The sequence below is a fragment of the Leptidea sinapis genome, chromosome 43 (genome assembly GCF_905404315.1).
Source record: "Leptidea sinapis chromosome 43, ilLepSina1.1, whole genome shotgun sequence".
Lineage (NCBI taxonomy): Eukaryota > Metazoa > Arthropoda > Insecta > Lepidoptera > Pieridae > Leptidea > Leptidea sinapis.
Window position 1 is genome coordinate 1,620,330 of NC_066307.1, and position 17,618 is coordinate 1,637,947.

The window sequence follows — 17,618 nt, forward strand, 5'->3', positions numbered from 1 at the left end:
CATACCTCAAATATTTGGATGTTTAGAATCAAAATAACTACGTGTCCAGACGAGCAAACATGTATTTCGTATTTGGAATGTTAAATCTGGTTAAAATAAATCATAAGCCATAGATTTTTATAGATCGTAAGAACTCACCTTTCGCAAAAACAAGTATTTTTTTAAAATGGAAGATTAGTCAAATTTCCGACGTACGACGCCCTCTGTTTCTATTCTAAGTGATGAATATAATTCAAACTGCTACCTCTAGATAGCTCAAATTGACGCATTTCCCTCAGTTGACCTTATCCATTTTTCGGACTAACGGCCATGGATAATCAAATTACTAATCAACCCTGGACAAATCCCCACCAAGATTTGTCAATACGGAACATTGGATAATAAATTAAACAATAATTTAATACAATATTATATTGTTCAGTATAATAATGGATCAAGCGTGAAATATAGTGCAAACTATCTTTCCTTTCACTCTAAATACGATGAGCGTAAAGGGAGCAATAAGTGGAATAAAAAGATATTTATTTGATAAATTTACAACTTGTATGCCTGACGCATCATCAAGTCGAAGTAGCAGTCGGTGTCGATAGAGACACTGATGGCGCTGTAGTAATTCATAAACTCTTCAAGTGTTACCTGCAAAAAATGGTTGGCATTATAAATAAGAAAAAACCCGATTTATCATAATATTTGTTTCGAAAATCAGCTTAAATCATGACACAATAACCAGCCCCACATCAAATGATTACTGTCAAGGACCTAACGTTTATACCATAAGACCAAACTGAGGATTCCAAAGTTGCTTGACTTAAAATACCTTAATAATATCAAAAAGGGAAAGGCTGTAAGCACCGCCATCATAATGCGACTCCTGTCTCTGTGTTGTGACTATGAGTCTCTATGAGCTTTTCAGAATACAAAAAAAACTAAACAACCCTAAAGTAATAAACATACTTTTCAATGTTCAGCTTTGCTGTTATAATAAATGATTATACAATATACATACAGTTCCATCAACGGAGTCGTCACCCTCGAAGTTAGCCAGGAACTTGTTCATCGTAAAATCTGCAGTATCTTCACCACTCTTGTACCTATAATAATCGGAACTTATTTATAGTAAAATTTACATTATTTTCATAAGTTTTAAATCTAAAACTTTACATTCATAAACTGTTCATAATAAAATCTGTGGTCGCTTTACCATTCTTGTATCTATTATATTCATAAGTACAACTAGTTTATATTAAATCTACAGTCTCTTCACCTATTAAGCACTTTTAACCTATAAAATTGTTATCTTAAAAATAATAAAAAAAAATCCTCACTAGTCTTGTTAACAGCACATTCATAAATTGTTCATACTAAAATCTGCGTTCACTTCACCTTGGTATCTGTTATATTCATAACTACAACTAGTTTATAGTATAAATCTACAGTCTCTGCACCTCTTATGCACCTTTAACCTATTAAATTCTTATCTTGAAAATAGTAAAAATTCTTCGCCACTCTTGTACCTATAACAGTACATTCATAAATTGGTCATAGTAAAATCTGCATTCTCTCCACCTTGTATCTGTTATATTCATAACTACAACTAGTTCATAGTTAAATCTACAGTCTCTTCACCTCTTATGCACCTTTAACCTATTAAATTATTATCTTGTGAATAATAAGAAAATCCTTGCTACTCTTGTAACTATGACAGTACATTGATAAATCTTCACCCTGTATCTGTTATATTCATAACTACAACTATTTCATAGTTAAATCTACAGTCTCTTCACGTCTTATGCACCTTTAACCTATTAAATCTTGATAAAAATAAAAATACTTCACCACTCTTGTACCTATAAAAAGTACATTCATAAATTGTTCATAGCAAAATCTGCGTTCTCTTCACCTTGTATCTGTTATATTCATAACTACAACTAGTTCATAGTTAAATCTACGGTCTCTTCACCTCTTATGCACCTTTAACCTATTAAATTATTATCTTGAAAATAATAAAAATACTTCTTCACCACTCTTCTACCAATAACAGTAATAAATTGTTCATAGTAAAATCTGCATTCTCTTCACCTTGTATCTGTTATATTCATAACTACAGCTAGTTCATAGTTAAATCTGCAGTCTCTTCACCTCTTATGCACCTTTAACCTATTAAATTCTTATCTTGTGAATAATAAAAAAAATCCTCGCTACTCTTGTAACTATGACAATACAATGATAAATTGTTCATAGTAAAATCTGCGTTCTCTTCACCCTGTATCTGTTATATTCATAACTACAACCATTTTATAGTTCAATCTACAGTCTCTTCACCTCTTATGCACCTTTAACCTATTAAGTCTTGATAATAATAAAAATACTTCACCACTCTTGTACCTATAATAGTACATTCATAAATTGTTCATAGTAAATTCTGCATTCTCTTCACCTTGTGTCTGTTATATTCATAACTACAACTAGTTCATAGTTAAATCTACAGTCTCTTCACCTCTTATGCACCTTTAACCTATTAAATTATTATCTTGTGAATAATAAAAATTCTTCGCCACTCTTGTACCTATAGCATTACATTCATAAATTGTTCATAGTAAAATTAGGGGTCTCTTCACCTCTTATGCACCTTTAACCTATTAAATACTTATCTTGAAAATAATAAAAATCTTCGCCATTCTTGCACCTATAGCATTACATTCATAAATGGTTCATAGTAAAATCAGGGTCTCTTCACCTCTTATGCACCTTTAACCTATTAAATTCTTATCTTGAAAATAATAAAAATTCTTCGCCACTCTTGTACCTATAACAGTACATTCATAAATTATTCATAGTAAAATCAGGGGTCTCTTCACCTCTTATGCACCTTTAACCTATTAAATTCTTATCTTGAAAATAATAAAAATTCTTCACCACTCTTGTACCTATAACAGTACATTCATAAATTGTTCATAGTAAAATCTGCGTTCTCTTTCACCTTGTATCTGTTATATTCATAACTACAACTAGTTTATATTAAATCAACAGTCTCTTCACCTTCTTGTATACCTAAAGTATTCTTAACTTTTTCATAGTACAATATGCTGTATCTTCATCACTTTTGTACCTTAATTACTTGTTAAGAAAAATTCTACAATCTTCATAGTTTTGGACCACCACACTTCACCATTTTTGTACCTATTACACTTATTACTAGTTTATAATAAATCTGCCACAAAAATTTTCCACTGCTTTTGTACCTATAACAATCTTAGTAAAAACTGTAGTGAGTGATAAATATAACTTGTTCATCGAAAACTCCTCAGCTTCTTCATCACTCCTAAACCTGTAAACATTTAATTTCAAAATTAATAAATATTAATTTTACATCTATGTAGTAAAAACTGCAGTCTTTTCACCACTAATACAAAGTTATCGTAAATTATAGTAAAAACTTGGAGCATCTTCTTTCTTCTTCTTTACTCCTATGCCTGAGCCTATAACATTCGTAACTTGTTCATTAATTTTTTTTATCAAATCTCCCCATTGCTCCAGCACCTATAACATTTATATTCAAAATTAACACACAATAATAAGTCTGTAAAATCTGTAACTTGCTCAAAGTAAAGTGTAATACATGATTAATAAACAATAATCAAAGTCTATTGTAGGTGCTGCAACACAGAACAAGACAGGCCACAGATGCGCACCCGACCTAAGATAGACCTTATCAAAACAGTTTTTCTTAGCTCATTCATAATAGTATATGTAAGTACTTTAAAATATAAGAACTAATACGGATATAGACGAGCCCGTCTACCATCAATATCTAGCAGATACATATTATACGTAAATTGTTCGTACACTTTATCGGCACAAATCTTGGAGCAGTAAGTGTTTTGTACAATGACATTATACCCCTGACCAAGGCGCGCTGACCGTAAGCTGGGTGCCATCTACGCAAGTCGCTCCTCGCTGTTTTGACCCTATTTATGACTTCTGCGTATTCTATGACACCACTCAAGATCCACGTCGGAGCCAATAAATACATGAAAACAGTATCGATGTACTGCATGTACTGGAGACAATGGTGTTTAGGTACTTTGAAGGGTAGAAGTATAAAAGCTCGCAACGGGCGCATTACGTCTGGTACGTCTCTCTGTCAGCCAAGCAGTGTCTTATTATCTATTATATACCTGGGGCTACAGTTGACTGAGTAGATTTTTCGAATATCATCGATGGCTAGAACGCCGTGTCCGGATTTGTCCAGCTTCTTGAACACTTGCGCGACGATGTCGCGACGGGACTCCGACATCGGCGGCTAAATGTACGACAGAAGATTAGAGAATCAGTTCCTAAAACCGCTAGACTTCCACACGAACGGTTGGCTCAGTTGGTAGGAGCGCTCGGACGGCATCCGAAAGACGCAGTTTCCAGTCCCGCATCAACCGCAAAAAAAACAAATCGATCAGTTCCTAGTTCAGAAATCAGTGCTAGGATGTATTATTATCTGATATCTATACTGTCGTCGTCTATGTACCTAATGGAATTTTTTTATTTATTTAGATTAATCAGTGGTAATTACAATATTACATTTATAACTATGCTAAGTTACAAAGGTCTTATTACTAAATGCAATTAACCCCCAAAATAGTTCGACGAGGTTTTTTAAATAAGTTCACGGGCTTACGTGGACATCTAGGCACTTTAAAATTAAACATAGGCATAAGAAAGGAGTTAGTCATAAACGCAGTTAATAATTTGTATAGGAAAAGTAAATCCAATATGTCCCTTCGGTGTTCCAGAGTTTGTATATTAAAATATGTAAGTCTTTGTCACCAGTGGGAGGCTCCTTTGCACAGGATGCCGGCTAGATTATGGGTACCACAACGGCGCCTATTTCTGCCATGAAGCAGTAATGCACATTACGTGTTTCGGTCTGAAGGGCACCGTAGCTAGTGAAATTACTGTCTTACGTCTCAAGGTTACGAGCGCAGTTGTAGTGCCGCTCAGAATTTTTGGGTTTTTCAAAAATCCTGAGCGGCAGTGTATTGTAATGGATAGGGCGTATCAATTACCATCAGGTAAAAAAGTAAAGTTCTGCTCGTTTCGTCCCTAATTTTTAGAATTAGATTTCCCAATTAAGAAAGCCAAGTGGTATAGAAAACGCCTCTGAATTTTTTCTATTCTGGGACAATAGAAAGCGTAGTGTGGTCACCGGGCGGTACTGTCGTATTCCAAAACACTGACAGCAAGACTTTTATATAGGATCACCTTCGTACGACAGTTCCTAAAAACTTTACCATTGCAAGTTACAAATCCCAGCAATTTAGAGAATCACTTGTGTGGTATGTTCTTTTGTAAACCCTTTTTTACCTTAAGTAGACAGGAAACTAAGTAATGTAATTAATTAATAAGTAATTTAATTACTTAAAAATAAAAACTTGAAAGAAACTCACACGAAGACGTGCAATAAATTTGTCAAGGCTGATGCAACCGGTCTTGTCTGAATCAAAACTGTCGAACAGAGCTTCAATCTCCTGAAAGAAAATACCTAGGTTAGTATATATCTAGGGGGACATCCATTAATTACGTATGGCATTTTTGTGAATATTTGCCAAGAAAGATTTAGCTTGACCCCCCATGAACACTGCACGTAATTAATGGACGCCCTCTCAATTACACCAACACAATATTTATCATGAAAGTCGGATGTTACGTACATTTGGGTTCAAGTCCATGCCTGACTCTTTAATTCCGTTGATGAACTGTTCCTTGTTGAGTTTTTTAGTGCCATCGTGATCCATCCTCCGGAACACTCTGAATGTGAACAAGAAGAGAAGTAATAATATGAATAAATGAGTTCATATTAAAGTAAGCCTCACAAAAACAACAATAACGTTGTATAGTACTACAAATAGATATTATAAAGATATTTCCAAAAATCTAGGAATATTGATAAGAATTAATGTATGTATGTAATAAATACTAAGTACCTGTAACATGTAAAGAACGGCGGATAAATTATTCCATAATTTTATGTTCCCATGTAAGTGAAAATATTATGTTTTTAATGAGAATCTTTAAACCTAAACCTGAATGTAGATGAAAAATTGTTGTCTCCTGAGAGTTCAACAAAACGTACAAAGAATTAAGAACCATGCGTTACTCGAACGGTTAGCTCAGCCGGTAAGAGCGCTCAGACGGAACCCGAGAGGCGCGTGTTCGAGCCCCGCATCGTTCATATATTTTGGTTACAAATTTAATTCGTACAAGTCATTTATATACTAATTTAATTGTGTGACTTAGGTTTAACCATCAACTTAGTATATATCACCAATTTTGATTAATCTTAAAAATACTAAGGAGCTGTGGCTGACTATTTACGGCTTGTCAATCAAAATCGGTTACTATAACAATAGATTCGCTGCATCTATCTTGCTGTATCTCTGCTAGGGATGTTCTTATCTCCTGCATGCTATGTTTGTTTATATACTAGTACACACCCCCTGTAAACCGACATGCCTCTTGTTTTAATTTTTATATACCTAAGAGGGGCAAGCGGGCAGGAGAATAATGTGTGGAGAGGTGGTGAGACTACCACCCATGGACATCCACAAAACCACCACTTGTATAGCAGGTGAACCGGTATATTTTATTTAATTTTATAATAAACATAAGCACTGGATGTTGCTTAATTTACTTAATTACACAGACATAGTGTTATCTAGTATGTCTTGTAGTTCAGATAAAAATGTTGGATTACAAGGTACTATTTTTCCAAAAAAATCAGACGAAAAGCAGTCTTAGGCAGTAATGCAGTTGGATGGCCTTGCAAAACATTTTTCAGATTACCGAAGGTCCACTGTATATTATTAGTCTATGGGTTTAACATACCTGGCAATGGCCAAGATACCATCAGAGCCTCGAGAGAGGCACATCAAACGAAGTCTCTCAAGAGGGTCGGTTGTATTGCTCAGCGCACGATGACTCTTCTGCATGAGCTCGTCATCTACCCTCGAAGAATTGGATTGAGGACGTTGCATCGCAACTATAACATCACAATTTTAGAACATATTTTACGAATAATATTTTTTACTGAAAATAATTAACAATTAGTCGAACTATTGTCTTCGACTATTTAGTCCCATATCGAAACAATTTTTCATGTTTTAGATTGAAAATAATGACGGGCTAAATAATAATTTATAATCTGCTTCATACAGAATACCCATATTGAATTGCTTTTTTTATTAAAATTGATGAAGTAGGTAATTTCTTAGCATCATTAATTAATATACAATGTTTTATACATAACACAAATTTTCTTAATACCAAAAATTTTATCGCAGGAATGCAACTGAGTAAGAAACTAACAGTTAACTCCTACACAAATACCACCAAGGTTACGTTTGGTGAATGTTCCAGTCACTGACTCACTAAGGGTGAGTGAGACGCATGACACAAAATAGGAGCATTAATTTTGTTATAAATCGACTTTTAGATATAATTAGGTTGTGCCGACGGGTTTCTTGTTCGTCGTTCGTGTCTCGGCCCCCGCGCCGAGCAGACAACTACACGCGCCTGTGCTCACGCTCCGCTACGCCGCCACGCTACGCCCAGTGCTACGCTACGCAGCTCCGCTACGTGTGGTACGAGGTATACGCTACGTCAAGTTCGACTGGTTACGTCGAATTCGTTCCGGCCCGCAGCTTGCTTACAGCAATTTTTGTTGTAGTAAGTGAGTTGCGTGCCATCGCGGTTGAGCTGAAGGATACCTAACGGTGACAACTAACTCGGCTAACGTTGACCCGGTGCGTTTCTCAGGCCTCCAGACCTGAGAGAAACCGGACGACCCGATCCCATTGCACTTGGGCTTTCCCAAGGGTGACGGTTCGCGGCTATAACCATTAGGGATAGCCGCGCCACCACTTCCAACCTCCGTTGCTCCCTGCCCTTGGCGGGGAGGCATCTTCATCAGTATGGCTCCATCAACGGACCCTCGCAGCGCCCTCGTAGACCAGATTGCGACTTTGATTAAAGCCGCAAATATCAAATTCGACCAGTCGCTGGTCGATGGCATCATCTCCACCGTGGTCAACACTCCAAGTCAGCCCCTTGCTGACTCTCCCGCGTCCCCCGATGAGCTCTCCGCTCACAAACCCGCGTCCGAGGACATGGAGTTCTCCGACTCCGCCTCCTGCGGCCGCAAGCGGCCAGTCCATTCCTCCTCGGAGGAATCAGATAACGGAACTCTCACTGGTTCCGTACGCGACACCTCTCTCCGTCCCTATCGTCCCTCAGACGATTCTTTCCAACTGGTTCAGTCCAGAAAGAAGCGTCAGGCCAAGCGCGTCGCGTCTGACAAGGTTTCAACCTCCTCTTCCCACCCAGTTCCATTAATGTCCCTCGACATTAGTTTACCACCGGACTCGGTCCCCTCCTCGTGCCAACCGGCGACACGCTCGCCCGTCCACCCTAGCAACAAGCCTCCACCGCCTATCTTTCTCCGTGATAAGGCAAAGTGGACATATGTAGCCCAACTTTGCACCGATCACAAGGTGCGATACACCCGTGCCTCAAACACAGGTGAGGCAATACGCATAGTCGTACCGACCACGGACGACTTCCGCAACCTCACCCTCCTCCTCTCGCGTAAAAACGTGCCTTACCACACCTATGCGCTCCCGGAAGAGCGCAAGGTCAAGGCTGTCCTCCGAGGCCTCCCGTACGAGCTCTCTAATGAGCTCATACAGGAGGACCTTGTCAAGAAAGGCTTTCCGGTCGAGGCTGTACATAAAATGTACAGCCGTACCGGAAAGAAATATCCGTTAGCGTTAGTCATTCAAACTAACGTCCCTGAAGCCAGGGAACTTTTCAAAGGAGAGTTCACCATATGTGGGCTCTCCAACATACGTGTGGAAGCCCCACACAAGCGGGGGTTCCCCGGTCAATGCCACCGCTGCCAGATGTATGGCCACGCAGCGGCAAACTGCTCTGCTCCTCCCAGGTGCGTAAAGTGCCTCGAACCCCACAGCACCAAAGAGTGCAAACGCACTCGCGACGAGGTAACACCTCCCGCATGCGTGCTCTGCGGGCAGGAGGGCCATACCGCGAATTATCGCGGATGCCCTTGTGCCCCTCGTTCCGCCCCGAAGGCTGCTAATAAGCAAACTTCCAGGCCGCCAAAACCAAAACAAAGGCCACCTCTGGCCTCTAACCTCACCCAATCCCACTTTCCTCATATGAGGAATAAAACTGTCGGGCCCCAACTCTCCACCTCATGGAGACAATCAGCCCCTCCCGCTCAGGCATTCAATGTCTACTCCCGCCCCGCCCCGGCCACCTTCAGTGGCCCCAGGCGGGCAGTACCTCCCCAGGCTCAATCACAGGTGCAAAGCACCCTGAAAGACCTGGAAGAGATTTACGCCTCACTAGGCGAAGTCGACATCCAAGAAATATCCGTCCTGGCACGGAAACTCAGGACCGCTAAGTCCTCCAAGGAGCGCCTCTTTGCGCTGGCGGAGCACCACCATTTGGTGGCCTCCTTGTAATTCCTAAAGCGCTTAACGCTTACCACATAGTGCGGTACGAGTGAAGCCTAGGGGCGTATCACTCGAACCAACCAAAATCACTATTTTTAAATTTCTCCTCTCTCAATCTTTCGTCTGACCTGGATTGACAGGTACCAGATACATGTAGCCTCACCTCCCGTTTGTGATCATCCTTCTGATGTCGCCAAGTCTCTATTAGACAGCACCTTCTGTGCATTCCCAGCGAACACTCCCTAGGGAGTGCCGCTTGCGCCTCTCTTCCCCGAGAGATGGTCGCCTACGATGAAGGCTTAGAGGGCACACTGCCCAAAGCCAACCTCAGGTGGTGTTTAGTGGGTAGGCACTTAGGTTCTTACGTGAGTCCCACATAACCAACGCAGCCTTAGGCTGCGTTGGTATGCATGAGCATTCACCACCTCCCTCCCTTCGTAATCCCGGAGGGTAGCCCTTTCCCTTTGTCTGGGCGCAAAAAAAAAAAAAAAAAAAAAAAAAAAAACGGGTTTCTTGTTGTTTTTATAACATTACGGGCGTTCGGACGCTCGAAAATCTTTTCGAATCGACTGATCCTGGTGAAACACCGTAGATAATTTATACGTGTAGATAGTCTCTTGCTGTTTCACAACCGATGAAATGTTTAGTGTGCGTGACAAGCTACGTCTTGCACACGCGATTTGTATGATTCTTTGTGTTAGTGTAGGTCAGTTCTCAATTCAATTTTTTTCTACATTTTCACATCTGTCATAGTCTATCTGGACGTATAGGTATAAAATATGATCTAAGCAATTAACATTTCTGCACTATGATTATTGATTGATAAGTACTTATTTTTTGTTTTGCCATTTTCATTATATTTTACAGTAGTTGGTTACCTACCACTTTTAATTAGGTAAGAAGCTGCTTGATTGCTTTGTCCTTTCTCTTACCTACCTAAGTTTAAGGTAGATTATAATTTAATATAAGTTTTGTTCGTTGTTCTATAATTGTTCTTAATACTTATTATATAGGTACTCATAATACGTAGGTACACGATACCAACTTGTTAATTAAATATTGTTCTTTTGTTATTTGAAACTAGAAAAGTATTTGGAAGAATGATTGTAGATTGTTGGTTTCCAAAAAGATCATTTATATTGGTTTACTGTTAAATAAGTGCGCAATTGCATACGTCGTGCACGTGTCCTATAGACCCGACCAGGTTTAGCTATACGTATTACGTACTGACTGTATGTACTGACATTCTGCTTGTTCATTTATGTAAAGATTCTTGTAGGTAGGCCGTGGGTGTTAAATGAGTTGAATCGCCTGTTATGGAGAAATCAGAAAATAATATTAGACCTCATAAACTTTCCATGAAATTATCACTATAGAAAATATACCTAGGTACAATCATAAAATAACGATTAATCAGCGAATGAATTTGATATTAGGTATAAGATATTTTGAAATAGGCAATGTATTTGTTGTTTGGTGGATTGAAATAAACGAATTAATAATTCCATATTGGCACTCAATACAACAATACTTATTTTATCTGTAATAATTATAAAAAGTTTAAACAATTCCCAATTGCAATTAATCCCCATTTACAATTCATACATTACTGATTAATAATATTTGTTGTTTGCTTTTCACTACAAAATATGTAATAAAAACCTGGCGCCGGCCGGTAGACGCCGTATGTTCTAGACTTCATTTAGGTATACTATAAACAATAATATGACTTTCTGTACTAATTATTAATCATAAATGAAAGAAAATACTTACTATAGGATGTTTGTAAAGCTTTTTCGGGTCCGTGAAACATGTTTACAATAACAACTTTTACTTTTAACTTAGACAAACTGACTCAAACGTCCTAACCGTTGGAACGCAATAAGATTACTCAAGTCAAGTCACAAGAGACAAGTCTCACACTCAACTCAAGTTCAAGCTCAATGTCAATCAATAATAACTACACTGCAATACCTACTAAAGTTTGTCTATACTGCAAATGCGCAGTCTACACTCTACCTGCACAATTTTACGCCCGTCAATGAATCAGGATAAAGAAAATTTTAGATGTTTCGAAACGCCAACCAACCACCGACAATATTCAATGGAATTTTCTAGCAAATTGTATTCATCAGCCAATAGAAGTGAAGGATTTCTTGAGCAAGAGAGCTGAGGGTATATTATATGCGTTAGACAGAGGCAGCATCTATATTGCATCATGCGGTAGACTGAGACAACACTGCGTATACCACAGAGTACGGATGAAGTTACTGCCCCTCTTATAGCCTTAACACATGGTCGGATTGGGCCCGGCCGAACCATATTCGATGGTATGTCGCATTGTCCATCGCACCAAAATTATTATTATTATCGTCCAGTAGGGCTGGGTCATATCGGTTTTTCTGTATCGTATCTAAATCAGATTTCGAGTACCTATCAATATCTGATATTATAGCGCGTTCGCCACGGAATAGTAAAAAGAGAAGGACTGCGCGCCGTGATATTTGCAAGTGAAGCACCGTTATACTAGTGTGTGTTCGGTTAACAGTTACACAATTTTTTCTCCCTTAAATAATCATATATCGACAAATACTTTTATAGCATTGTTTTTACTCTTTATTACAATGCACGACGGCATTTTTAAAATATTTTATTGCGACGCAAACTGATATATTTTATTTATTTATTTATTAAAGCACACCACATCATATACAATACAATTTTCTTAATCTAATGTTACAATTAGTAGTTCTAAAGTATACGACAATTATGGTGAACATAAAAATTACAAAAAATACTCCCTAAGTAATTATGAAAAATAGAACTAATACTATCTAAACTATAATAAAAACAAACAAATAAAAAATGAAAGTACAAATTATAACTTTAACTTATTAAAATAATGAAGAAGAAAAAAAAGAAAAACTACTTATTTGACAAATGCAGATTGAGTACCAGCTAAGTGTTTAACAACACTTTCTTTAAACCTGACCAGCCCACTATCAAGTTCTGAATTGGTATCGTTTAACTTATTGTACTCGCGAAGAATTCGAGCGAGAGGCGCCTGAACTCCCAGGTTGGTTTTTACAGAAGGAACTTGGAAGATTCTCTTGATTTTGAACCTTGGGAATAAATATAGGACAGCAAGGTTAATATTCTGCAAGAGGTTACTACATTGTATTTGACTTTTTAAGAGTTTGTACAAAAAAATTACTCCGGCAAGAGATCTCCGATCGAGCAATGAAATCATATTAAATTTCCTGAGGCGCTGATGGTACGGGTGTCTATGAGAGAATCCAGTACTAATGTATGCAAGGTGTCGTGTGAATGCTCTTTGGATACTCTCGATGCGTTGCGAATGGATCGTATATAGGGGATTCCATATAATACTACCATATTCGATATGACTGCGCACTAGAGCGTTATATAGAATTGTTTTCGTTTTGGAGCCGAAACAATTCGAGTTTCGCTTTAGAAATCCTAACATTCGTGCGGATGTGGTAACTACTTTATTAACTTGTGCAATAAACGTTAGTTTGCTATCAATAGTTACCCCCAAGTCACGAATTTCCTGCACTTCTTTTAATGGTGCGCCATCGAGCTCATACACTGTAACAAGCGGTTTTTTTTTCTAGTGTACTTAATATGAAAACATTTGCTTGCATTTAGGATCATACCATTTAATAGGCATCAATCTTTTATACCTTTGAGATCACTTTGAACAAAAGCAGCCTCAGAGGCAGGGTTGATTCCTAACGTCATTCACAAATATCAAAAAGAGCAACGGTCCTAGGTGGGATCCCTGGGGAATACCAGATCGCACAATGTATGAAGTAGATTCAGTGCCTCCTACAACTACTGACTGAAGTCTATTATGAAGATATGACTCGAACCATTTCAGTAAGTTTCCTCCAATTCCATAATTACTTAGCTTCTGAATCAATAAAGGGTGACTGACTTTATCGAAGGCATTACTAAAGTCTGTATATATCGCATCAATCTGGCGCCCATTGTCCAATTCTTGACATACTTCGGTGACAAAAGAGATGAGGTTCGTTTGAATTGAACGGCCCTTCCTGAAACCATGTTGCTCATCGGATCAAACTGTCAATATTTTTGGAGATAACAGGATGAAGGACGGATTCAAAAGCTTGGAAAAACAAGACAAAATGCATATAGGACGGTAATTTTTTACGTCGGTAACATCTCCCTTTTTATATACAGGTACAACACGAGACTTTTTCCATTCTTCAGGAATTACACCTTCTTTAAGTGATCTATTGAAGATAATAGTTAAGGGTAATAATATTGCAAGCCTACGTTTAACAAAGAGAGGAGGAATCGAGTCTGGCCCAGCTCCTTTATTAATGTCGAGTCCTTTTATTTTCTGAGATATTTCAGCTTCACTGAAGCTCAGGGACATCAGAGAATGAACATTACCAATATCGACTAGACTAGAACTGCGAACGCGACGCTGACCACAAGTGTATATAGAAGAAAATTGATATGAAAATAGATTGGCAATATCCGCTGCTGTTTGTGCTGTAACATTATCCATTTTCATACAAGAGGGAAGTGTTGAATGGCCGCCTTTTTTATTTTTAACAAAACTCCAAAAACATTTTGGATTATTTGGAATGTTTGCTTCAATATTTCGCTTGTATTTAGTATAGCAATCATCATAAAGTTTATGACAACGCTTTCTAAGCATGTGATACTCTAATTCATCTCTAGGATTCTTATATATTCGGAACCTCTTACGTAATTTTTCTTTTTCAGCAAGCAATTTTATTAAGGAAGAGCTAAACCATACCGGATATTTAGATCTCGTGTTGGTTGTTTTAGGAACAAATTTGTTAATGATATTTTTAATTATTTTATAGAACTCAGATACCATACTATTTACGTTATCATGGACGCATAGCCTTCGATTCCAATCAATAGTTTTCTGATCATTGATAATAGAAACATAGTCACCTTTATAAAAATTTAGTTTTGCATTACCTCTCGCTCGCAAAAATGATATTCCAGAACTATCATAAATACTATAATACAATTAAATTGCTTTAGGTTATTCATAGACATAAAATCAACTAAGGCAAAGCCAAGAGTATTGTTATAGTTAGAGGGAGTCATAAAAACTTCGTTTGCTTGTGACTTCCAGTTAATAAGCCCTAGGTTGAAATCACCAACAATAATGACGGCATCGCTTAAGTTGAAAGCTAAATCAATTTTGTCCAAAAACTGATCTGTCACAGAAGATGACAAATCTCATAATGGCGGTCGATCGGCTTGTTTTAGTGTAAGTGTATGCGTGGGGCTATGTATTTACATGTTTACCGGCTTGTCTTAATGAGAACTATACGTACGGCACGCTATGATGGCCGTTTTGACGTTTGTCCACTCATGAAGTTTCGTATTAATTAATAATTACATTGAAGGATCAAATTACTGTTCTGTGTGGTAATTATGTCATAATATGACAACACCTAAGACTGCTCCTATCAAAACTATGGCTATCAATAAGGGGCACGTGGAGACTAGGTTATGGGCAAGGGTAGAGGCAAGGAGAATCATCTCATATGGGAGAAAAGTTGAGAAAGTGGACACTTTCTCAACTTTTCTCTTTCTCAGCTTAAGTCGCGTCCGCTGCGCCAATTTTGTAACAAAACATGTTAAAAACACATGTAGCAAAACAGTCCGTCCGCTGAACCTGTTTTAGTTTATATTTTTGTTTAATTTCAAATGAGTTCCGACGAAGAAGACGTAGCTACTGTAGTATATATTTTAGTTCTCAAAAAAAGAAAATATAATAGATTCAGGGTCCAACCATACCATACCTAACCTAACCTAACCTAACCCAACCATACCTACAATCACATTCGTTCAATATTTAAGAATTAAAAATATGCTTCAAACCTATTATTTATGATAGGTTCGGTATGAAAAACTTTTTCCGTTGCTCAGAAAGTGATTTCGATGACTTGTTATCATGCCTTTATAGTTTCACCGGATATATATAAAGAATGTAGGGGAATGATGTGATGTGATTACGAGTGTCTATAGTCTATACGCTACCAATATAACATCCCAAAGAACTAGTCTTTCTGTTATCAGTTGTAAAAAAAACACAGTATTTTCTTTATTCTACTCCATCACAAACAAACCAAATACGCATACACCTTCCTTAAAGGCCGGCAACGCTCTTGTGATTCCTCTGGTGTTGCAAGAGAATGTGGGCGGCGGTGATCACTTTACACCAGGTGACTCGTACGCTCGTTTGTCCTCCTATTCCATAAAAAAGAATAGAATTATCGCTAGCTACGAATGACATGATACTGATGATATGCTACGTCTTCATCAAAGAGTTTTATAATATATAGTGAATATATATAGATATATAGTGTGGTCTTCATTCAGTGAACGCTAACAAATTATACGTTAATTTCCCTCCCGAAGGGAGGAGCAGGATAAACATGTTAAGATGTTTTATTTAATCAAATTGATAAGCTACGCCACTAATTTGTTTATAAAACATGTTCTGTGTGAAACACTAAAACACGGCGCACCGGATGCGGCTTTATGCTGTAAATAATAGTTCAAACACCTTCCACAATGGCGCTAGTGTAGGCACAGGTGTAAATATGTACATGTAGTAAATATAACCTCACAGAATTATTATAGGGAAACGAGCATCGAGAGTGATTTTTATTATTTTATATTTGGCGCTTATTTTAAGATTTACCCTGATGTCACTTTTGCGCCACCCTAATTTAATGCCTTTTGCACTTTTTCATATACACAGATGATTCTCCGTGCCACCCATCACCCAATGTAATTCTAACTTAAGACTGCGAGTCGTCGGTCCGACTGAATCCAACTTAAGTGATCACGAGCTTCCAATAAAAGCTCATAATAATGTAATAGCCGTAACACATGGTCGGATTTGGTAAGGCCGGCGTGATGGGTAGGTTCCTCGCACCAATTGGTCCGCCGTCGTACTTGGTATGGTCTGGACGGTAGAGATGGGCGATACAAATCGTGTATAGTTGTGTACAAAATCTATATATTGCTTTAATATTAAAGATAGATAAAAATAATATATATTGCTAAAATATCCAAAACCCGCTTACTGACTCGTTCGAAGTCTGTGTATTACAATATCTGATATTCCAATTCGCGTACCGCATACAACACAGAAAAGCCGCTTATACTAATAAACTGACCAATACTGACTCGTTCGCGACAGTTACAGCGAATCAGCGACTTCGAATCTTCGAAATTTATGACGTATTAGAATATTATCTGATATTCGCATACTGCACCACAGAATACAGAAATATGATATTAGAGTAACTACGATAACGGATAACCACTCGCTCCGTATCGGAGCTCGCTGCGTGCGACATAGTATGCTGCACGAGCGATATAAGCCGTCCGAGACCAATTGGTACATTAATTACACCGGTATAGCAAGAAATAATTAGAACCTAATCCATAATAATGTTAAGAAGTAATTTTATGTTAACGCCACGGACTAGTAAAAAAAGAAGGTCTCCGCGCCGTGATATTAGCAAGTGAAGCTAGTGTGTGTGCGGTTACGGGGTCTATCAGATACACAATTTTTTCTCCCTTAAATAATCATATATCCACAAATACTTTTATAGTATTGTTTTTACACTTCTACACAACGCACGACGGCATTTTTAAAATATTATTAATATACGTAAACTGATCTGTCACAGACGGTGGCAAATCTCATAATGGCAGCCGATCGGCTTGTATAGTGTAAATGTATGCGTGGGGCTATATATTTACATGTTTACCGGCTTGTTTTGGTGCCTCACTGTTATGTAAGGTGACACGGAGTCCTTCTTATTTTACTCGTCCGTGGTTTATGCAATGTTGTAAATTGCTATACTATTACTAATCTTAATTTTATTCTTGTTATGTTATTCTATCTAGTTTAGTGTCAGTTGACTTCATATATTTCTTAAATTATTGTTTCCTAAATAATCATACCTGCTTGAACTGATATTTACTTACTTATACTAGCGGCACGCTATGATGGCCGTTTTGACATATTATAAT

The 17,618-nt window shown here is 37.8% G+C and overlaps 1 protein-coding gene and 1 long non-coding RNA gene across 2 annotated transcripts; both read right to left on the reverse strand.

The window, feature by feature from the left end:
- Nucleotides 1–396: 396 nt before the first annotated feature.
- Nucleotides 397–11,560, reverse strand: LOC126977071 (calcyphosin-like protein). The gene is made up of 7 exons (XM_050825765.1): nucleotides 11,301–11,560; nucleotides 6,880–7,033; nucleotides 5,706–5,802; nucleotides 5,442–5,522; nucleotides 4,179–4,303; nucleotides 1,007–1,091; nucleotides 397–636 (listed from the first exon to the last, which is right to left on the reverse strand). The coding sequence occupies exons 1-7, from the start codon at nucleotides 11,338–11,340 to the stop codon at nucleotides 535–537; spliced, it is 684 nt and encodes a 227-aa protein (XP_050681722.1). The 5' UTR covers nucleotides 11,341–11,560; the 3' UTR covers nucleotides 397–534.
- LOC126977079 (uncharacterized) lies at nucleotides 1,854–4,172 on the reverse strand. The gene is made up of 3 exons (XR_007732140.1): nucleotides 2,928–4,172; nucleotides 2,738–2,806; nucleotides 1,854–2,497 (listed from the first exon to the last, which is right to left on the reverse strand). It is a non-coding gene; the product is annotated as an uncharacterized LOC126977079 (long non-coding RNA).
- Nucleotides 11,561–17,618: the final 6,058 nt, after the last annotated feature.

Excerpts from the sequence above, each read along its gene's own strand:
- LOC126977071 (XM_050825765.1), bottom strand. The coding sequence starts at position 11,340 with ATGTTTCACGGACCCGAAAAAGCTTTACAAACATCCTATA. Across the intron at positions 5,523-5,705 it reads GCATGGACTTGAACCCAAAT|GAGATTGAAGCTCTGTTCGA; the intron begins GTACGTAACATC and ends ATTTTCTTTCAG. Across the intron at positions 637-1,006 it reads ACGACTCCGTTGATGGAACT|GTAACACTTGAAGAGTTTAT; the intron begins GTATGTATATTG and ends CATTTTTTGCAG.